The following is a 24,834-nucleotide window of genomic DNA, read 5'->3' on the forward strand; positions in this document are numbered from 1 at the left end:
ACGGCACTCGGTAGAGCGCATACCTCCACCAGTATGAACGGTTTACGTTTTGTATCCCACTGATAGGCCGGATCTGGATTCGGACCTGAACCAAAATCGAATCGGCTTGTTCTTGTCACCGAACCAATGCAACTCCTGGTTTTGTAATAACTCGTGCACAACTTTTTAAAATATCATGCTATATATCAGTTTTGGTCCCATCTCTCAATGGTGAAGAATCACTCAATAATTTTAAAAATTCTCGTATCCGGATCCAGACATTCACCAAAATCTAATCATTTCGTCCTTGTCACACACCCAACCTATCCACCAAATTTCGTCCGAATCTGTCCACAACCTTTTGAGATATCCTGCTCACAGTCAAACGAACAGACAGACAGGGGTGAAAACATAACCCCATCCACCTTCACAGAGGTAATTGTGCTTTCATACACTATATACAGTTTGTTTCTAACATGTTCACATCAAAATTCAAAAGTTATAAAAGTTCAAAGTTGCACCAGGAGTCTATGGGCACCTTGCATAGATGTAAATATGTTTAAGATCATCGAAAAGCGAGGTGATGGGGGGTAAACAGTCAGTGAACCGATAGTGGGGCAACAGTTGGGCAAAACAAGAAAGGTGAGCAGGGGAGGGAACATGCAAGGTTACATACAAGCTTAGAGGAGTTAATGGGGGTAAAAATATAACAGGTAGAGATGGGGGTGACCTAAGATAGTGGTGCACCACCTGCATGAAGCTCTGGAGGGAGAAGTGGAGACAGTTCACCCCAATGTAACCTTTATGTTCACCTAATTTAACATCTACATCCCTTTATATTTAATTTTAAAATCCTGATTTACTTATCGGCAGAAATCTGATGGGATGAGGCATATTCAGTTATGATCGCATGAAAGATTTGATCAGACTTGGATTTCAACGAAATGAACGTTCAGGTACGAGGTACTCGTGCAGGTACATTGGCAATACCCTTCCAGGTATTAGGTAGGTGTGATGGTGGTGGCTGACAAATTAAAGACATCTTTCTCGTTTGTAATGAAGTTGATGAAGTTGGAAAGAGGATTGACGAGAAGGGGAAGAGGTTCAAGGAGTGGCAGAAGGCGAAGGGTACGGGAGCAGAAAAGGCAGAGCATGAAAGTTATAAGGCAGCCAAGAAGGCTGCAAAGAAAGAGGTAGCAAAGGCGCAGGAGGCATGTAGGAAAATGTTCGGAGAACGCTTGGATTCGGAAGAGGGTCAGAGAGCGGTATTCAGGGTTGCAAAGCAGATAGCGAAAGAGAGGTGTGATGTGATGGGGGTGAGCTGCTTGAAGGATGAAGTGGGACAAATCGTTGTGGACCCAGATGGAATTAAAGGAAGATGGAAGAGATATATGGAAATACTGTTGAATGCAGAGAATGAATGGGATGGCAACATAGAGAGTAACCCAGTGTTAGGAACGGCAGAGAAGACAACTGAGAAGGAAGTTGAGGAAGCGATAAAAGCAATGAAGAGTAGAAAAGCAGGAGGGCCGACGGAGTTGTGGGAGATATGTTGAAGGCAGCAGGAAGTTGCGGCGTGAAGAGAATGACAGAGATCTGTAATCTGGTGGGGGAAAGAAGGCCGCATTCCAGTGGTTTGGGAACTGAGTACCCTCGTCCCTCTATACAAGAGGAAAGGTGACCCTCTGGAGTGTGGCTCGTATCGAGCGATAAAGTTATTGGAGCATGGAATGAATGTATTGGAAAGGGTGTTGGAGAGGAGGATAAGGAAGAAAGTGAAGATCGACGAAATGCAGTTTGGATTTATGCCAGGAAGAGGTATGACAGACGTGCTTTTTATTGTGAGGCAGTTGCAGGAGAAGTACATGGAGAAGAAGAAGAAGTTGTTTCTTGGGTTTGTTGATCTAAAGAAAGCATTTGATAGGGTTCCACGCGAAGTAGTGACATGGACATTGAGGAAGTTACGAGTGGAGGAATGGTTGATCAGAGTAGTGATGGCAATGTATGAAAGAGCACGCATAGCTGTAAGGATGAAGGACGGGAACAGTGGTGGGTTTGAGGTGAAGGTGGGGGTGCAACAGGGGTCGGTACTAAGTCCACTACTATTTGTAGCTGTGATGGAGGTGCTGGCTCGGACCATAAAGGAGGGTTTACCGTGAGAGTTGTTGTATGCAGATGATCTGGTATTGATTTGGGAGAGTAGGGATGGACTGAAGGAGAAGATGAACAAGTGGAAGGAATGTATGGAGGCAAAAGGTCTGTCGGTGAATATCGGAAAGACGAAGGTGATGGCAAGTGGTAAAGCATGTGGTGAGGTTGAAAGAACTGGGAAGTGGCCGTGTGCTGTGTGCAGGAAGGGTGTCGGAGTGAACTCCATTCAATGTACAATGTGCGCTGAGTGGGTTCATCAAAAATGTAGTGGTCCGAGAGGCAGCTACATTAACCAGTGTGGCAGCTACATTCAAGTGTAAGATGTGCACAGAGGGAGCTGCAGATGGAGGAAATGTTGAGTTGGATCTTGGAGACCGAGTGAAGCTGGAAGGTGTGAAAACATTTTGCTACCTCGGAGACATGCTGAATGGAGAAGGTGGATCAGACTCGGCAACGGTTGCTGGAGTGAGATGTGCATGGAAGAAGTTTCGGGAACTGAGTGGCGTGCTGACGAGGAGGGGAGTGTCGTTGAAGCTGAAGGGAAAGGTGTATGCTGCATGTGTGAGAAGTGTTATGATTTATGGGAGCGAGACATGGGTCATGAACATAGAGCAGCAACGAAGGCTGGAAAGGGTGGAAATGCGAATGGTTCGGTGGATGTGCGGAGTATCGTCGAGAGAGAGGAAGACAAATGATGAATTGCGAAAGATGATGGGAATAGCACCTGTGATGGATGCTGTGAAGAGAAACAGGTTGAGATGGTTTGGTCATGTGTTGAGGAAGGATGAAAGTGACTGGTTGAGAAGAGTGATGGAAATGAATGTAGAAGGAAGTAGAGGACGGGGAAGACCGAGAAAGACTTGGCTAAAGGTGGTGGAAGAAGAAATGCGGGCAAGGGGGTTAACAAGGGGAGATGCAGAAAATAGGGCAAAATGGAGAAGATTGTCATGGGGTCCGCAAGGCTAACCCTCGCTCTCGCAGGAAAATGGTCTTAAAATGCCTGTTGTTGTTGTTTCTCATTTGTAACAAATAATTATGGTAAAGATAATAATTACAGAGTTTATTAAAATATAATAATTGCAGATTTGTTCAAGAATGTAAATAAGTTCTTCTCATGAGAAAACTTAAGTTGATTTCATCTGAATATACGAATTCATGTTCATTAGGGTGAATGTGAGTTCGGCTTGACTGCAGCATTATGCTCCATTACTGTACATTTTCATGCACTGGAACTACAAGATACTTACTGTCATTCAACATCACATTGCAGATTTTCGTGACTTGATCGCAAAAAGCAAAGAGGTGAAAGTCCCATTTCAGAGGGAAAGCCCGAAAGCCTCTCAGAAGAAGCACTTAATGGAAGCCGACGTGGTAGTTCGTATGCAGCACAAAGCTGTGGGGTAGCATCATTGGGTGAAGGCGTGCCTGTGCCGCTGATGCAGTGCCCTATGCTGATTAGAGCAGGAATTTGGAATTTGGCCAGGGTGCCGGCAATAACTTGCCTAAACTTCGCGAAGCACACCTTTCGATCTTTCACATCCTCCAACAAATTCTGGCATACTGGATGCCCGTTTGACGTTCCTCTGAGAGGTGGCACACACATTGATGAATCACCCTGCCTGGATGACCGTTTATAACTGGGTCTTGATTTGAACCCACGCTTGATTTGAACCTCCTAGGGGCGAGTGTGCATACCTCTAGACCATAGGTTCTTAACCAGGGGTACCTGTACCCCCTGGGGCTACGAACCTTCAAGCTGGGGGTACAAGACACGCCACCCCAAAATAAATTTAAATTAAAAAATAAGGGTATAACAGTATTTAAAGAAAAAAAGAAGGGTTAAAATGTTTTTGTTTAAAAATTACAAGGGTTTGGGTTTTTTAAAATAATAATTTAGGACTTTAGGTGTTCATAATTATTTTATCTTTTAAATATATTTTTATTCAATTATAGGCAAATATTATATCATAAAAAGATATGCATTATGATTATTGTTTCCATAAATGTGTTTGTTTTAATGTGAAAATAAAGAAACTTTATTAATCTATTGTTGTAGTTTTAAGTCATTCTTGACAGGGTTACAGGAAAATATTATGAAAACTCAAGGGGTACAAGCACTTAAAAAGTTTAAGAACCACTGCTCTAGGCCATCCTGTAATTCAGTGGAAGTATAAGTTGGTTGGGAGCAGAGGGAAATGTGTGGAAGGGAAATGAGAAAGGCACAGAAATCATGAGCTTTGACAATATGGTGGAAGACTTTCAGTGTGTTTTTACCAAAAGTCGGTACACAAAGTTTGTGCATTTAAGGTACACTTACATCTCTCCCTATGGTAAAGAACTCCCATTTCTGTGCATGTTCAGTGGAGATCACTTGATGCTGGTGAAACGTTCCGTTGTCCCATTTGAAGATGGTTGACCCAGAGCCGGAGTTCTCGCTGGCTGCTGCAGCAAACAGCCCGACACTGTCGATCCGGAAGATCTCTATGTCCCTTGTCCTGCCATTGGTGAGAAGCTTTCCATAGTCTTCCACATAGCTTAGCTGTTTGGTAGCTGCACATCAGGTGAGAAATTGTTTATTTTTTTTCATTGTTTTCAAACATGACACATAGTAATAACAGGAAAGAGAAATCAGATTGCAGATCCTCACCAGGACGTGTTTTCAGTGGTTTTGAAGGCTTTTGTAGTAAAACAAATATGACGGCCGAACCACGTGACCGATGACGTCATCATTATTATTTTTCTCCACCAATTTATCCCTAGCTGATGCTCAATAAATTTCATCTTGATCGGATGAAGTTTTGTACTTGTCGAATTATGACGTCATAATGGAGGCACCAATGACATCATCATTAGCATATTTTATTCCCCATGGAGAGTTCTTTACATTCGGCCCTGTCTCAATGTTTTCTATTCAGCGCTTTCAGAGATATATAGGTGCAAAGTTTTTAGGTTTTTCCAAGATAGTGGCCGAACCACGTGACCTATGACGTCATCATTATTATTAAAACATTACACAGGTGGAGTTGCACCTATGGTGAAAATTTCCTGTCAATCGGACCAACGGTTGCAGAGAAAATCATATTTATCTTGTGCGGACAAACAAACAAACACACCGACAAACAAACAAACAAAGGGACTCAAATGCAATACCCTCTCCTCTGGCTCGGATAATAAATATGAAATCAAGATCCAGGTGATGTTTAGTTAGTAGGTCGCTCTATTTTATCGTAAAGGCACAATTATATCATAACTTGTCAAGGAGAAATAGGGTCAGGCCTAACGATTCGGCAACAGTGCTGCCTTCATTGCGGAAACATAATAGCTTGGTTTCTGAGCCACGATGACAAGTGGCACATTCTGTCGAATTCTGCAGGTGAGAGTAGCGAGAAGCTCATTGTTAAATTCACTGTTTGCACACACTCTGATATTTGAGTAATGTCAGCTGAGATTATGAAAGACACCTGTCTTCATAAAAGACAATTTGAAAACTAGTTTAATTGCACCATTCTCATTCAAGCTGCAGATGTTGTTGCATCTCGTGCTACCATTGGATAAAGCAAATTGAAGGCTGTTTTGCAACAACATTAAGTAGGAAATGGCCGGTCAAGACCTTGACAGCTTGGTGAGGTTGTGTGTCTTCAGGCCTGCTAAACGGCTGGATATAAGATAGTTATTAGTGTTGTTTGAAGGTTTAAATAGGGAAGTGATAGTACCATATAAGGACACCCAAGCTTTGCCATCGCAGACCTGGATGACCCTCCTATGGGAGTCAAACCACACGATGCCAGCAGATGCCATTTTGCATGATTCCTCTTCACGAAGAGTCAAGCGAAGTTTCCTCTCTGTGAGAGACATGAGGAAGCAGAGACTGAGCATTTAACTGCAGAATCGTACTGCGGTATATATAGAGTACTGCAGATCTGAGAATGAATGATCTATTTTTATGTAGATCTGTATGCGGACTCACACACACATACGTATACATACACACACTCACACATACACTCACACATACATATACACACACACACACATACACACACACATACACACATACACACACACACACACACACACAGACACACATACACACACACACATACACACACATACACACACACACACACACACACACTTTATCAATTTTAAAAGTAAAATATAACAAAAACAATTAAAAAGGCAAAAAATCATTGCTGTCTTTGTTTTTGTGCACAGTATAGCATTTATTTGTTATGTGACTGTCCCACAAATGTAACAAACGATATGAGTACAAATCAGAGTTTTGATGAGAAACATTTGATGGCGGGTCATCACCACCAGCGGTTCCTTGAAATTATCACCACCGGAGCTATACCCACTAGGACCACATAAAATAATACTGACTCATTCACTTTGTGTGAAAATGTGGTTTCCTTTTCTACAAAGAGTGTGTTACCAAATGGCCCATCTTCTCCAGGCCTGAGTGGTGCGGCGGTGAGTAGAGAACTTGGGACGTGGAGCTCTGCGGTTGCCGGGTTTGCGCTCGGACAGATGATGCGCACTGCGTCGGCACCGGGCAGGAGCACCAGCTGTCTCAGCAGGCCCTGGAACATGCACAGGTGCCAATCACTGCCTCAGACAACTACCTCTCCGCTTGTCTGCAATAGCATGTATGTGTGTATTCCTAGCATAACCTCACGTACCGAATGGATGTATCGTCGAGTTCCAACCAAGTAGCAACACGCGTTCGCACTTGCTCGGTCTATGGGCGATTCCTCGCGTCTCTGTGTCGGACGATCTTGCTGAGCTCTCGGTAAATGGTCTAACACTCAACCGCTGCCAACTCTACAAAGTCCCAAATAGTCCACTTCCAAGAAAATGGCAAGAGCCAACCCAACTAACACAACACCGTTGGGCCAACGTTGGAGCAACGTCAGCACTTTCGTTGGACCAACGTCGAAAACTATAGCCGAGCCAACATCGCCTCGATGAGGTTAAGTCCCAGGCGACTACATGGGGGCCGACCTTTGAAGGGAGGGTGGCACAACGTTGTTGTGTTAGCTGGGAAGGCAGCAGAGTTTTGGTAGGGCGCATTTGACGGCCAGTAATAGCTGTCTCTCTCGGCCAAAAGCCGCCTGGAGTTGTACTTTCACTACGGTGAGCCTCGTAAGGCTTTTTCACTTCCTCATCCTTAAAATAACAATGATGTACACCATACACATTATAACAACAACAATATACATGTTAGAACTAGATGGTATTCATAGAATACTTAACCCACGCGGTCAACTTGGTGCGAGCCAACTCTTCTATTTTTTTTAAAGGATTTTTTTTCTGTGATCCAATATGGCTGCCAGACCACGTGAGCGATGACATCATAAATTTATATTCTCCAATATAATTGTTGCAGTGATCACGCTAAAGAAATTTAAACTGATCGGACTAAGCATTGTACTTGTCGAATTATGACGTCATAATTAAGGCACCAATGACGTCATCGTTAACAACACTGATTCCCCATGCGGATTTTGTTACAACGAGCCACGTTTCATTTTTTTGCATGGATTTTTTGCAAGGAGCAGTTTCGGAGATATAGAAGTGCAACATTTTTCGGTTTTTCCAAGATGGCACCTGTATCACGTAACCTATGGCGTCAGAATTATCATTAAAACATTCTACAGGAGGAGGCGCTCCAATGGTGAAAATTTCATGTCCATTGCACTAATAGTTGCAGAGAAAAAAAAATCATATTGATTGGATCAAACCATGTACTTGTCGAATTATGACGTCATAATGAAGGCCCCGATGACATCATCATTAACATATATTATTCCCCATGGGGAGTACTTGACAATGAACCATGTTTCAATGTTTTCCATGAAGCGGTTTCAGAGATACAGAGGTGCAAAGCTTTTCCAAGATGGCGTCTATACCATGTGACCTATGACGTCATAATTATCACTATAAATTAAACAGGAGGAGGCGCTCCTATGCTGCAAGGTTTTGTGTCAATCGGACCAACGCTTGCTGAGAAAATGAATTTTAAAAATGCAGACACGTACGTATGCCATCCATACATAATACCGATTGCTTAACCCCGCTTTTCGCTTCGCAAGCGCAGGGTAATAACAACAATGTACACTTTGTGCAAGCTGCCCTGAGAACGATAAGATTCCTCTGAAAATGATAAATATACAAATAGCAGTTCAAATGCAAGGCTGAAGCTCGAGGCAGGTTGACTAAGACTTAGTGGAAACCTATGTGGGACTGAAAAGACAAATTACAAAAGGCTCAAGTCAAACTTGGTCAGAATCACAAAGCTACGAATCCCATACGTAGACATCTGCTATATGATGGGTCGGTAAAATACTGTCCGGGAAACCATATCATCACCAATCCTTGATGACTCCCAGTTGACTTCACTCCCTGCATTCACTCTCAGTTAGCTTCATCCACCTAAATCTACATGCATTTACTTCTACTTAACTTCACTCACCCCCAATGATTCACACTCACATTCACTCACCACCCATCAATCTCAATGACCCCAAATCAGGCACACTCAACCCCAATGATTCACATTCACTCATCACCAATCAATCTCACTCACCCCCAATGATTAACACTCACCACCAATCAATCTCACTCACCCCCAATGATTCACACTCACATTCACTTACCACCAATCAATCTCATTCACCCCAAAATCAATGACATGCACTCACCCTGACTCATCCCCAATCAACCTCACTCATCCCCAATCAACATCACCTTCACACGCCCTAAGTCTATCTCATTCACATCCAATCGACCTGACTCATTCTGACTCATCTCCCAATCAATCAATCAATCAACCACACACACACACACACACACACACACACACACACACACACACACACACACACACACACACACACACACACACACACACACACACACATACACACACACACACAACGAGAACGACACTCAGTAGAGAGCATACCTACGCCTGGTCAGCCATATCATTCAATGGTGAAGAATCACTTTAAAAATTATACCAGCTTGATCCGGATCCGGATCTTGACCAAAATTGAATCGATTCTTCCTTGTCACACACACAACCTCTCCAACAAGTTTCGTCCAAATCCATCCATACCTTTTTGAGATATTCCGTTATGTATCGTTTTTGTCCCTATCTCCCAATGGTGAAGAATCACTTAAGAAATTAAATAATTCTCATATCCGAATCCATATTCAGATCTTCACCAAAATCTAATCTATTTGACCTTGTCAGACACCCAACCGGTCCACCATGTTTCGTCCAAATCCGTCCACAACTTTTTAAGATATCCTGCTACGTATCGTTTTTGGCCCTATCTCCCAATGGTGAAGAATCACTTTAAAAATTCTAGTAGCCGGATCCGAATCCGGATATTAACCAAAATCTAATCATTTCTTCCTTGTCATATATGCCACATCTCTGCCAAATTTCGTCTGAATCCGTCCACAACCTTTTGAGATATTTTGTTCACAAACAAACAAACAAATGAAAAATCGGTCAGAGACCGAGGACTTGCCGGAATATACTTTTTTATCGGCCATTTTTGACAAATATGGCGGCCGATCCACGTGACTGATGACGTCATCGGTATTTGTTGACTATCATCTATTTTGTCATCATTATTTAAACTAATTTATTCCTAGATTATGCTCAAGAAATTTCATCTTTATCGGATGAAGTTTTGTACTTGTCGAATTATGACGTCATAATGGACGCACCTATGACATCATCATTAACATATTTTATTCCCCCTGGAGAGTTCTTTACAATGAGCCATCTCTCAATTTTTTCTATTCAGCACTTTCGGAGATATAGAGGTGCAAATTTTTTCGGTTTTTCCAAGATGGCGGCAGAACCACGTGACCGATGACGTCATCAATTGGGCACAGTCTATTCCAGGGCAAGACAAAAATGTGTGTAAAATTTGGGGATTCCACGTGCAACGGTGTAGACGTAGTGCTGTGCACAGACAGACAGACAAACAGAGACAAACCAACCGATCAACATACTTGCTGGAATCTTTTCCGGCAAGTAACCAGAAGACGTCATGCAGAGCACGATACTTGCAAAATCCACCCCCTCCCCACCCGCTCCCCCCCAAAAGGACGCCATTGATCCATCAAATTGTCCATTTCATCCAGATTTAAATTGACGATCTTGATCAATGCTCGGGTTAATAGGATGAAAAGTGACGATTTTCGAATGAAAGCTGATGATTTTAGAAGTTTCACCTTGCATTGACCTTTGACGTTTTGACCTCAACAATAGTTGGGTTCCTAATTCAGTGACTCAATGTGCAAATGCTGTTCAATTTTCAATTAAATCGGATGAAAATTGATGGTTTTTCAGATGAAAATTGATGATTTTGGAAGTTTGACCTTGAGTTGACCTTTGACCTCAAAAATAGTACGTTTCCCAATTCAGTGAAGCACTATGCAAATACTGTTCAATTTTCAAGTCAATCGGATTTAAAATGGCGATTTTAGAAATTTGACCTCCAGGTGATGACCTTTGACCTGTGACCTCAACATAAATAGGCTTCTCAATTGTGACGACCTCTACATCTTGTTGAAGTTTCGTGACGATGGGTTTCGAATTGTGACCTGTAGGCTGGTGACAAACAAACCGACAGATGAAAAATCACTCATAGAGCGACACTTGGCAAAAGAGAACAAAGCAGAATGGCACTCAGTATGGTATCCTTTTGACCTCACAAATGGTTGTTGAATTCAGTTCGCTGATATGTAAATCCCATTCAAATTTCAAGTGAATCGGATGAAAATTGAGGATTTTAGAAATTTGAAATTGTTGTTGACCTTTGGCCTATGTTGACCTTTTGGCCTGTGCTGATCTCAAAAAGAGTTGGTGGTTGAATTCAGTTAGCTGAAATGAAAATCCTATTCAAATTTCAAGTCAATCAGATTAAAATTGAGGATTTTATAAATTTGAAAAAAAGTGGTTGACCTTTAGCCTATGTTGACCTTTTGGCCTACGCTGATCTCAAAAATAGTTGGTGGTTGAATTCTGTTCGCTGATATGTATATCCTATTCAAATTTCAAGTCAATCGGATGAAAATTGAGGATTTTATAAATTAGAAAAAAAGTGGTTGACCTTTGGCCTATGTTGATCTTTTGACCTTTTGACCCCAAACATATATAGGATTTTGTCGGACCACAAACTCTACCATTTGGTGAAGTTTTGTGACGATCGGTTTCAAATTGTGACCTGTAGGCAAGTATAAGTGAGTGGACAGACTAACACACACACACACACACACACACACACACACACACACACACACACACACACACACACACACACACACACACACACACACACAACCCGGCGTGATCAACATACTTGCGAAAAAAAAAAAATTAAAAATTGCCAAGTAACAAACAGACAAACAAACAAACAGACAGAATAACAAACACAACCGACCAATATAATTGAAAAATCTTCCATTTTGCAAGTAACAAACGTACAGACAAACAGAAAGGGGTGAAAACACACACACAGACACAAACACACACACATAAACACACCAAAATACAAGCACACACACACAAACACAAACACACACACACACTCTCTGCTCTTGAATAGACATGCACATATCCTCACTCTCAACACTCAGCTTAATTCCACCCCAGTCAACTTCAATCACCCCCATTAATCTCACCCTGACTCACCCCCAATCAACCCCACCTATAAACCTCAATCATCTTCACTAACAACCCCAATCAACCTCATTCACCCCAATCAATCTCACTCACCCCCATTAATCTCACCCTGACTCACCCCCAATCAAACCCACCTATAAACCTCAATCATCTTCACTAACAACCCCAATCAACCTCATTCACCCCAATCAACCTCACTCACACCCATTAATCTCACCCTGACTCACCCCCAATCAACCCCACCTATAAACCTCAATCATCTTCACTAACAACCCCAATCAACCTCATTAACCGCAATCAACCTCATTCACCCCAATCAACCTCATTCACCCCAATCAACCTCATTCACCCCAATCAACCTCATTCACCTATATTAATGTCACCCTGACTCACCCCCAATCAACCCCACCTATAAACCTCAATCATCTTCACTAACAACCCCAATCAACCTCATTCACCCCAATCAACTTCATTCACCCATATTAATGTCACCCTGACTCACCCCCAATCAACCCCACCTATAAACCTCAATCATCTTCACTAACAACCCCAATCAACCTCATTCACCCCAATCAACCTCATTCACCCCAATCAACCTCATTCACCCCCATTAATCTCACCCTGACTCACCCCCAATCAACCCCACCTATAAACCTCAATCATCTTCACTAACAACCCCAATCAACGTCATTCACCCCAATCAACCTCACTCACCCCCATTAATCTCAACCTGACTCACCCCCAATCAACCCCACCTATAAACCTCAATCATCTTCACTAACAACCCCAATCAACCTCATTCACCCCAATCAACCTCATTTACCCCCATTAATCTCACCCTGACTCACCCCCAATCAACCCCACCTATAAACCTCAATCATCTTCACTAACAACCCCAATCAACCTCATTCACCCCAATCAACCTCACTCACCCCCATTAATCTCACCCTGACTCACCCCCAATCAACCCCACCTATAAACCTCAATCATCTTCACTAACAACCCCAATCAACCTCATTCACCCCAATCAACCTCATTCACCCCAATCAACCTCATTCACCCCCATTAATCTCACCCTGATTCACCCCCAATCAACCCCACCTATAAACCTCAATCATCTTCACTAACAACCCCAATCAACCTCATTCACCCCAATCAACCTCATTCACCCCCATTAATCTCACCCTGACTCACCCCCAATCAACCCCACCTATAAACCTCAATCATCTTCACTAACAACCCCAATCAACCTCATTCACCCTAATCAACCTCATTCACTCCCATTAATCTCACCCTGACTCACCCCCAATCAAACCCACCTATAAACCTCAATCAACTTCACTAACAACCCCAATAAACCTCATTCACCCCAATCAACCTCATTCACCCCAATCAACCTCATTCACCCATATTAATGTCACCCTGACTCACCCCCAATCAACCCCACCAATAAACCTCAATCATCTTCAATAACAACCCCAATCAACCTCATTCACCCCAATCAACCTCATTCACCCCAATCAACCTCATTCACCCTAATCAACCTCATTCACCCTAATCAACCTCATTTACCCCAATCAACCTCATTCACCCTAAACAACCTCATTCACCCTCATCAACCTCATTCACCCTAATCAACCTCATTCACCCCCATTAATCTCACCCTGACTCATCCCCAATCAACCCCACCTATAAACCTCAATCATCTTCACTAACAACCCCAATCAACCTCATTCACCCCAATCAACCTCACTCACCCCCATTAATCTCACCCTGACTCACCCCCAATCAACCCCACCTATAAACCTCAATCATCTTCACTAACAACCCCAATCAACCTCATTAACCGCAATCAACCTCATTCACCCCAATCAACCTCATTCACCCCAATCAACCTCATTCACCCCAATCAACCTCATTCACCTATATTAATGTCACCCTGACTCACCCCCAATCAACCCCACCTATAAACCTCAATCATCTTCACTAACAACCCCAATCAACCTCATTCACCCCAATCAACTTCATTCACCCATATTAATGTCACCCTGACTCACCCCCAATCAACCCCACCTATAAACCTCAATCATCTTCACTAACAACCCCAATCAACCTCATTCACCCCAATCAACCTCATTCACCCCAATCAACCTCATTCACCCCCATTAATCTCACCATGACTCACCCCCAATCAACCCCACCTATAAACCTCAATCATCTTCACTAACAACCCCAATCAACCTCATTCACCCCAATCAACCTCACTCACCCCCATTAATCTCAACCTGACTCACCCCCAATCAACCCCACCTATAAACCTCAATCATCTTCACTAACAACCCCAATCAACCTCATTCACCCCAATCAACCTCATTTACCCCCATTAATCTCACCCTGACTCACCCCCAATCAACCCCACCTATAAACCTCAATCATCTTCACTAACAACCCCAATCAACCTCATTCACCCCAATCAACCTCACTCACCCCCATTAATCTCACCCTGACTCACCCCCAATCAACCCCACCTATAAACCTCAATCATCTTCACTAACAACCCCAATCAACCTCATTCACCCCAATCAACCTCATTCACCCCAATCAACCTCATTCACCCCCATTAATCTCACCCTGATTCACCCCCAATCAACCCCACCTATAAACCTCAATCATCTTCACTAACAACCCCAATCAACCTCATTCACCCCAATCAACCTCATTCACCCCCATTAATCTCACCCTGACTCACCCCCAATCAACCCCACCTATAAACCTCAATCATCTTCACTAACAACCCCAATCAACCTCATTCACCCCAATCAACCTCATTCACCCCAATCAACCTCATTCACCCTAATCAACCTCATTCACCCTAATCAACCTCATTTACCCCAATCAACCTCATTCACCCTAAACAACCTCATTCACCCTAATCAACCTCATTCACCCTAATCAACCTCATTCACCCCAATCAACCTCATTCACCCTAATCAACCTCATTCACCCCCATTAATCTCACCCTGACTCATCCCCAATCAACCCCACCTATAAACCTCAATCATCTTCACTAACAACCCCAATCAACCTCATTCACCCCAATCAACCTCACTCACCCCCATTAATCTCACCCTGACTCACCCCCAATCAACCCCACCTATAAACCTCAATCATCTTCACTAACAACCCCAATCAACCTCATTAACCGCAATCAACCTCATTCACCCCAATCAACCTCATTCACCCCAATCAACCTCATTCACCCCAATCAACCTCATTCACCTATATTAATGTCACCCTGACTCACCCCCAATCAACCCCACCTATAAACCTCAATCATCTTCACTAACAACCCCAATCAACCTCATTCACCCCAATCAACTTCATTCACCCATATTAATGTCACCCTGACTCACCCCCAATCAACCCCACCTATAAACCTCAATCATCTTCACTAACAACCCCAATCAACCTCATTCACCCCAATCAACCTCATTCACCCCAATCAACCTCATTCACCCCCATTAATCTCACCATGACTCACCCCCAATCAACCCCACCTATAAACCTCAATCATCTTCACTAACAACCCCAATCAACCTCATTCACCCCAATCAACCTCACTCACCCCCATTAATCTCAACCTGACTCACCCCCAATCAACCCCACCTATAAACCTCAATCATCTTCACTAACAACCCCAATCAACCTCATTCACCCCAATCAACCTCATTTACCCCCATTAATCTCACCCTGACTCACCCCCAATCAACCCCACCTATAAACCTCAATCATCTTCACTAACAACCCCAATTAACCTCATTCACCCCAATCAACCTCACTCACCCCCATTAATCTCACCCTGACTCACCCCCAATCAACCCCACCTATAAACCTCAATCATCTTCACTAACAACCCCAATCAACCTCATTCACCCCAATCAACCTCATTCACCCCAATCAACCTCATTCACCCCCATTAATCTCACCCTGATTCACCCCCAATCAACCCCACCTATAAACCTCAATCATCTTCACTAACAACCCCAATCAACCTCATTCACCCCAATCAACCTCATTCACCCCCATTAATCTCACCCTGACTCACCCCCAATCAACCCCACCTATAAACCTCAATCATCTTCACTAACAACCCCAATCAACCTCATTCACCCTAATCAACCTCATTCACCCCCATTAATCTCACCCTGACTCACCCCCAATCAACCCCACCTATAAACCTCAATCAACTTCACTAACAACCCCAATCAACGTCATTCACCCCAATCAACCTCATTCACCCCAATCAACCTCATTCACCCATATTAATGTCACCCTGACTCACCCCCAATCAACCCCACCTATAAACCTCAATCATCTTCAATAACAACCCCAATCAACCTCATTCACCCCAATCAACCTCATTCACCCCAATCAACCTCATTCACCCTAATCAACCTCATTCACCCTAATCAACCTCATTCACCCCAATCAACCTCATTCACCCTAATCAACCTCATTCACCCTAATCAACCTCATTCACCCTAATCAACCTCATTCACCCCAATCAACCTCATTCACCCTAATCAACCTCATTCACCCCCATTAATCTCACCCTGACTCACCCCCAATCAACCCCACCTATAAACCTCAATCATCTTCACTAACAACCCCAATCAACCTCATTCACCCCAATCAACCTCACTCACCCCCATTAATCTCACCCTGACTCACCCCCAATCAACCCCACCTATAAACCTCAATCATCTTCACTAACAACCCCAATCAACCTCATTCACCCCAATCAACCTCATTCACCCATATTAATGTCACCCTGACTCACCCCCAATCAACCCCACCTATAAACCTCAAACATCTTCACTAACAACCCCAATCAACCTCATTCACCCCCATTAATCTCACCCTGACTCACCCCCAATCAACCCCACCTATAAACCTCAATCATCTTCACTAACAACCCCAATCAACCTCATTCACCCCAATCAACCTCATTCACCCCAATCAACCTCATTCACCCCCATTAATCTCACCCTGACTCACCCCCAATCAACCCTGAAGGAGCTGGGGCTCCCACGTCGATCGGAAGAATGGACGCGACAAAAAGCTGGAATTCATCTGAGTTGCTTTATTGAAATCAAACACTCAGGCACTCTGAAAACCCGTTTATCGGTCAGCAATATATATCTATTAACCCAGGGGGTTTGCCCAGGCCCGGCGCCAGGGGGCGTGGCCCAGCGTCCCGACCGAGGCCTGGCAAGTTGAGCGCGGGCCTGCCCGGGCGTCCTGGACGAGCCCGGCATGGTGATCGCTCCGCGTCCTTGATAGGTGCAAGGCGATTGTGAACACCCAGCGGCAGCCGCTACACACGTCCCCCCAGAATCGACTTGCACCGGCAGGGTCAATTTGAGGGGGGTCCTGATGACCCGGCCGAAGCGACCCCTGGCGGGTCGTGGGAGGGGGTCCGGTGAGGTGGTGGGCGGTCGAGTGGGGGGCACCGTGGATGGGGGGCGGCCTCGCCGCGGCGGAAGGGCCACCCGTGGTGGGTGGTCGACGTCCACGTGCGCCGGCTTGAGGCGGTCCACTGCAATCCGGTCCGACCTGCCGCCGATGTCGATGACGAACGACTTGTCGTCCCGTCGCAGCACCCGGAAGGGCCCGTCGTACGGCGGCTGGAGTGGCCACCGATGTGCGTCGTGACGCACAAAAACATACTCCGCTGTGCGGAGTGCTGGGGGGACGTAGGACTGGGGGTCACCGTGGTGGGATGTTGGCACGGGGGCAAACCGTCGGGCGGCCTCCTGGAGGTCCGAGCGCTGGTGAGCTGCGGACCAGGGACTGGTAGCGTCGGGCACGAATTAGCCCGGGACGCGTAGCACCTGGCCATAGACAAGCTCGGCGGTGGATGCCTGGAGGTCCTCCTTGGGGGCCGTGCGAAGGCCCAAAAGGACCCACGGCAGCCGGTCGGCCCAACCGCCGTCTTGAAGGCCGGCCATGAGCGCGGCCTTCATGGAGCGGTGGAATCGCTCGCACAACCCGTTTGCTTGGGGGTGGTAGGCCGTAGTACGGTGGAGCTTGACCCCCAGGTTGCGGGCGACCGCGCCCCACAGCTCGGAGGTGAACTGTGGTCCGCGGTCTGACGAGATGTCCGCCGGTGCGCCGAAGCGGGCGACCCAGGTGGCGATGAAAGCCTGCGCCACGTCGGCGGTGGTGGTGGAGACGAGGGGAACGGCCTCCGGCCACCTGGTGGTCCTGTCCACCATGTTGAGCAGGTGTGTGAACCCCCGTGACGGGGGGAGGGGGCCCACCAGATCCACGTTGACGTGGTCGAAACGTCGTTCGGGCACGGTGAAAGGTGCCAGCGGGGCCTGGGTGTGTCGGTGGACCTTGGCACGTTGGCAGGCCGTGCAGGTGCTGGTCCAATCGCGGACGTCCCGACGAAGGCCGTGCCAGATGAAACGCGCCGACACCAGCTTCTGGGAAGCTTTCCGGCCCGGGTGGGAAAGGCCGTGGAGAGAGGCGAAGATGCGGCGTTGCCAGGTGACGGGCACGATGGGGCGAGGCTGGCCTTGGGAGACGTCGCAGAGCAGGACAGTGTCCGCGCAGGGGATGTCGGCCAGGCGGAGGCCCGTGTCCGCCGCCCGGAGGGCTTGCACCGTGGTGTCGGTGGTTTGGTCCGCCGCCATAAGCGCAAAATCCACGCCCAGGTGGACCGCGTTCGCGCAGGCCCGGGAAAGACAGTCGGCCACGGCGTTGTTTTTGCCGGCGACGTGCCGGATGTCCGTGGTAAACTCCGACACGGCGGAGAGGTGGCGCTGTTGGCGGGCCGACCATGGCTCCGTGACCTTGGCCATGGCGTAAACCAACGGCTTGTGGTCGACGAACGCCGTGAAAGGTCGGCCCTCCAGGAGGTGGCGGAAATGGCGGACGGCCAGGTGTAGACCGAGGAGCTCCCGGTCAAACGTGCTGTATTTGAGCTCGTTCGGCCGGAGCTGCCGGCTGAAAAAAGCGAGTGGCTGCCAAACCCCGTTCACCCATTGCTCATGTACGGCGCCCACCGCGTAGTCGGAGGCATCCGTGGTGAGGGCGATGGGAGCGTTGAGCACCGGGTGAGCGAGCAGTGTTGCGTCGGCGAGGGCCCGCTTTGAGCGTTGGAAGGCCGCATCCATTGCTGCGGACCAGGCGATGTCGTGCTTGGCCGGCTTGCCCCGGAGGGCTTCGTAGAGGGGCCGCATGAGTTGAGCAGCGCGGGGCACGAAGCGGTGATAAAAATTCACCATTCCCAGGAATTCCTGCAGGGCCTTTATGGTGCGGGGACGCGGGAACGTGGTGATGGCCTCGACCTTGGTTGGCAGCGGCACGGCCCCGTTCTTGGTGATGTGGTGGCCCAAAAAATCAACGGCCGTCGTGCCGAAGTGGCATTTGGCCGGGTTGACGATGAGGCCGTGCTCGCTGAGGCGCCCGAACAGTGTTCGGAGGTGGAGGAGGTGCTCGGCCCGGGACGTGCTGGCGACGAGGATGTCGTCCAGGTAAACGAAAAGGAACGGCAGGTCACGCAGCACGCCGTCCATCAAGCGCTGGAACGCCTGAGCCGCGTTCTTGAGACCAAACGGCATCCGCAAGAATTCGAATAAGCCGAACGGCGTGATGACTGCCGTTTTAGGGACGTCGGCCGCCCTGACAGGTACCTGGTGATATCCCCGTATGAGATCAATTTTCGAAAAAATGACCCGTCCCGCCAGACGGGCGGAGAAGTCTTGGATATGCGGGATCGGGTACCTGTCGGGGGTGGTAGCGTCATTGAGACGGCGGTAGTCGCCACACGGGCGCCATCCACCCCCCGGCTTTGGCACGATGTGCAGTGGCGAGGCCCACGCGCTATCGGAGCGCCGCACGATGCCGAGGTGCTCCAACGCGTCGAATTCGGCCTTCGCTACGGCGAGCTTGGCTGGGTCGAGGCGGCGGGCCCTGGCGTAGACCGGCGGGCCCGTGGTTGGTATGCGGTGCTCGATCCCATGCCGTACTGCGACGGCCGAAAACGTCGGCCGCGTGAGGGCCGGGAACTCCGTGAGCAGGCGAGCAAACTCGTTCGCCGCCAGGACGGTGCATGCCAGCTCGGTCGGCGCGGAGCTGCTCAATGTGCATACCAGGGAGCTGAAGGTTTCAGCGTTGATTAAACGACGCCGTTGGACGTCCACCAGCAGTCCGTGTGCGCAGAGGAAGTCAGCGCCTAGCAGAGCCATGGGCACGTTGGCGGTTACAAACGTCCAAGCAAAGCGTTGGCCGCCGAAGCAGAGGGTGACGTTGCGCGGGCCGAAGGTGCGGATAGTCGATCCGTTGGCCGCAACCAAGGAGGGGCCGCAAACCGCGGATTGCCTGTCCTGGTCAGAGGCGGGTATGACGCTCAGTTGGGCGCCGGTGTCGCACAGGAAGCGCCGTCCGGACGCTTTATCCGTGATGAACAGTAAGTTGCCCGTGTGGCCGGCGCTCATGGCTGGTAATGAACGCCGGCCCGGCCGTTTCCCGGCCTGCCGAAGGTGCACGGGGGTCGGCATGTCCGGGCCTTTTGTCCGAACCTGGCATGATAGTAACACCACGCTTGGTCGGGTGGAGGCCTCGGTCGTCGTGCTGGAGGTGGTCGGCACGGTAGAGCGGCCGCCAATTGCGTCGGCAGTTCGGCCGTCGACCGTGCCGGGTGCTCGGGCGCCATGGTTGTTGCGTCGGACGGCGGTGGGTCCCATGTCGCCGCTGCGATGCGCCGTCCTGCAGCGGAGATCTTGTCGGCTTCTCTGGCAAGGGCCCGGGGATCTGTGATCGTCGTGCTTGCCAGGGCGAGGCGTACCGGGTTAGGCAGCTGACGGAGGAACAGCTCCCGGAACAGGAATGCCGGAGAGTGCTCGCCGAGCAGTGAAAGCATGTAGTCCATTCGCTCGGAAGGGCGCGTGTCGCCGAGCTCAGGCAGTTCGAGCAGGCGCCGTGCGCGTTCCGCCGATGGGAGGGCGAAAGCATCGAGGAGAAGCTTCTTAATCGCGCCGTATTTGTCAGCGGCTGGCGGGCTTTCGAGGAGGCTCAGGGCGCGGGCCGCGGTAGCCGACCCGAGCGCAGCTACCACATGGTGGAAGCGGGTGTCGTCGGCCGTGATGCCTCGCAGGGCGAACAGGGACTCCGCCTGTGCGAACCAAACCGCCGCGTGAGCCTCCCAGAAGGTAGGCAGTTTAAGGGCGACTGCCGTGTCCATGTCGATAGGTCACCAATGAAGGAGCTGGGGCTCCCACGTCGATTGGAAGAATGGACGCGACAAAAAGCTGGAATTCATCTGAGTTGCTTTATTGAAATCAAACACTCAGGCACTCTGAAAACCCGTTTATCGGTCAGCAATATATATCTATTAACCCAGGGGGTTTGCCCAGGCCCGGCGCCAGGGGGGCGTGGCCCAGCGTCCTGGCTGCGGCCTGGCAAGTTGAGGGCGAGCCTGCCCGGGCATGCCCGGGCATGCCCGGGCGTCCCGACCGAGGCCTGGCAAGTTGAGCGCGGGCCTGCCCGGGCGTCCTGGACGAGCCCGGCATGGTGATCGCTCCGCGTCCTTGATAGGTGCAAGGCGATTGTGAACACCCAGCGGCAGCCGCTACAACCCCACCTATAAACCTCAATCATCTTCACTAACAACCCCAATCAACCTCATTCACCCCAATCAACCTCATTCACCCCCATTAATCTCACCCTGACTCACCCCCAATCAACCCCACCTATAAACCTCAATCATCTTCACTAACAACCCCAATCAACCTCATTCACCCCAATCAACCTCATTCACCCCCATTAATGTCACCCTGACTCACCCCCAATCAACCCCACCTATAAACCTCAATCATCTTCACTAACAACCCCAATCGATTTCACTCGCCCTCAAGCAGCATCACTCACCTCCACTCACACCTCTCACCGTGAAGGTTCCTTTACGCCGGCCACGGTTTCCGACATGCACCGTGGTACTGCTGGTGCTCAGCTCAGCGGGGAAAGGGGTCTTCAGGGTCCTGGATCAGGTGAAAAAAATGATGGTAGTGACTCGAAACAAACCATATATAACTCAAAACTAACATTTCCTTCTCCAATATAAAATAACTGTTGTTTTGTTTAAAATTATCATAAAAGAGCCAAACGGGAGCAGAGCGTCGCCGAGTACACGGAACAGAGCACACCTCGACATGGTGGCTCCACAGTCCGTGGTCAGGGTCACGTGGTTGAGAGTGACACTCAGGATGAGCGTCCGCCATTGGAAGTTAAACATGTGGTTGTGAAAGCGGACTCGCTCATTCCAGGTTCCACGTCTGTCCGATGGAGAAAACTCGAACAGCAAGGTGGTGCGGGTCACGTGGATGGCAAACCGGACATTGCCGCTGTTAGGGTGCTCAATCGCCAGGATGGTCTCCCATTTCTGTGGCACAACCAACCAGATTTGTGTGTGTGTGTGTGTGGTGAGTGAACAAGCACAACCAACCAGATATGTGTGTGTGTGGTGAGTGAACAAGCACAACCAACCAGATATGTGTGTGTGTGGTGAGTGAACAAGCACAACCAACCAGATATGTGTGTGTGTGGTGAGTGAACAAGCACAACCAACCAGATGTGTGTGTGTGTGGTGAGTGAACAAGCACAACCAACCAGATATGTGTGTGTGTGGTGAGTGAACAAGCACAACCAACCAGATTTGTGTGTGTATGGTGAGTGAACAAGCACAACCAACCAGATATGTGTGTGTGTGGTGAGTGAACAAGCACAACCAACCAGATATGTGTGTGTGTGGTGAGTGAACAAGCACAACCAACCAGATGTGTGTGTGTGTGGTGAGTGAACAAGCACAACCAACCAGATATGTGTGTGTGTGGTGAGTGAACAAGCACAACCAACCGGATATGTGTGTGTGTGGTGAGTGAACAAGCACAACCAACCAGATGTGTGTGTGTGTGGTGAGTGAACAAGCACAACCAACCAGATGTGTGTGTGTGTGGTGAGTGAACAAGCACAACCAACCGGATATGTGTGTGTGTGGTGAGTGAACAAGCACAACCAACCAGATATGTGTGTGTGTGGTGAGTGAACAAGCACAACCAACCAGATATGTGTGTGTGTGTGGTGAGTGAACAAGCACAACCAACCAGATATGTGTGTGTGTGGTGAGTGAACAAGCACAACCAACCAGATATGTGTGTGTGTGGTGAGTGAACAAGCACAACCAACCAGATTTGTGTGTGTATGGTGAGTGAACAAGCACAACCAACCAGATATGTGTGTGTGTGGTGAGTGAACAAGCACAACCAACCAGATATGTGTGTGTGTGGTGAGTGAACAAGCACAACCAACCAGATATGTGTGTGTGTGGTGAGTGAACAAGCACAACCAACCAGATATGTGTGTGTGTGGTGAGTGAACAAGCACAACCAACCAGATATGTGTGTGTGTGGTGAGTGAACAAGCACAACCAACCAGATATGTGTGTGTGTGTGGTGAGTGAACAGGCACAACCAACCAGATATGTGTGTGTGTGTGGTGAGTGAACAAGCACAACCAACCAGATATGTGTGTGTGTGGTGAGTAAACAAGCACAACCAACCAGATTTGTGTGTGTGTGGTGAGTGAACAAGCACAACCAACCAGATATGTGTGTGTGTGGTGAGTGAACAAGCACAACCAACCAGATATGTGTGTGTGTGGTGAGTGAACAAGCACAACCAACCAGATATGTGTGTGTGTGGTGAGTGAACAAGCACAACCAACCAGATATGTGTGTGTGTGGTGAGTGAACAAGCACAACCAACCAGATATGTGTGTGTGTGGTGAGTGAACAAGCACAACCAACCAGATATGTGTGTGTGTGGTGAGTGAACAAGCACAACCAACCAGATATGTGTGTGTGTGTGGTGAGTGAACAAGCACAACCAACCAGATATGTGTGTGTGTGGTGAGTAAACAAGCACAACCAACCAGATTTGTGTGTGTGTGTGTGTGTGGTGAGTAAACAAGCACAACACTGTTCAAGCAGGAAATCAAATTGCGGGGCAATAGTCATGGACATGCAATTCCCTTTGCAGATCCATTCTTTGGAATTTTAGGGTAGTATGTAGGGAAGGGTGTTTGTACATGTGCGTAGGAGAGTGTAAGAATGTGTAGGGGATTGTAAATGTTTGTAATTAAGGGTGTGTATGTAAGGGATGTGTGTAGGAGGGTATAAAGGAAGGTGTGTATGTAAGGGGGGGTCGAAGGGGGGAAGGCAGCGTGAGGAGAAGTGAAGGCAGTGTAAGGAGACGGGAAGTGAAGGCAGCGTAAGGAGAAGGGAAGTGAAGGCAGCGTGAGGAGAGGTGAAGGCAGTGTAAGGAGAAGGGAAGTGAAGGCAGCGTGAGGAGAAGTGAAGGCAGTGTAAGGAGAAGGGAAGTGAAGGCAGCGTGAGGAGAAGTGAAGGCAGCATAAGGAGAAGGGAAGTGAAGGCAGCATGAGTAGAGGGAAGGTCCTCCCACCCCCAACCCTTCTCCTCCCACACCTTTCCTTCCCCTGCCTCCTAGCACCCCAGGGGCATATGCAATTATTAATTTGTAAATAATACTGTGGTATAGTGCAGCATTGAGGTTTTATAAGCACCCCCTTTTTGTTTAATGGTACAATCAATTACTCCCCCTTTTTGTAATGGTACAATCCACACTTTGAATCAGGAAATGGGTAAAACCGGCCCGAACCTCATGGACTAAAAATAGCACTCAAAGTTGAATGTCAAAAGTCATGTGTAATAATCAAAGTTATCATCAAAGTAAAAAAACAAATAAAGAGAATGAAAGGTAAGAGAATGGTGAACAGCGGGGTGTTCCATTACCAAGCTGCTTGTAGAGCGCTCACCAAGCAGCTTAAACACTCAAGTAAGAATCTCCAACAAAACGGTTGAGATGCCTGGAGTGTCAAACAATGCCCAAATTGGACAAATGAACACTTGC

The 24,834-nt window shown here is 47.8% G+C and overlaps 1 protein-coding gene across 1 annotated transcript in view; it reads right to left on the reverse strand.

Moving 5' to 3' along the window:
- The window catches only part of TSPEAR (thrombospondin type laminin G domain and EAR repeats), an 80,993-nt gene that overhangs the window by 17,941 nt on the left and 38,218 nt on the right, over positions 1–24,834 (reverse strand). The window contains exons 4-8 of the mRNA XM_068121544.2: positions 22,054–22,289; positions 21,798–21,888; positions 6,566–6,713; positions 5,844–5,972; positions 4,448–4,680 (exon numbers count right to left, since the gene is read on the reverse strand). Of these exons, the coding sequence (XP_067977645.2) occupies positions 4,448–4,680; positions 5,844–5,972; positions 6,566–6,713; positions 21,798–21,888; positions 22,054–22,289 (837 nt within the window). The remainder of the gene's footprint in view (positions 1–4,447; positions 4,681–5,843; positions 5,973–6,565; positions 6,714–21,797; positions 21,889–22,053; positions 22,290–24,834) is intronic.

The sequence above is a fragment of the Myxine glutinosa genome, chromosome 7 (genome assembly GCF_964187855.1).
Source record: "Myxine glutinosa chromosome 7, kmMyxGlut1.1, whole genome shotgun sequence".
Taxonomy (NCBI): Eukaryota; Metazoa; Chordata; class Myxini; order Myxiniformes; family Myxinidae; genus Myxine; species Myxine glutinosa.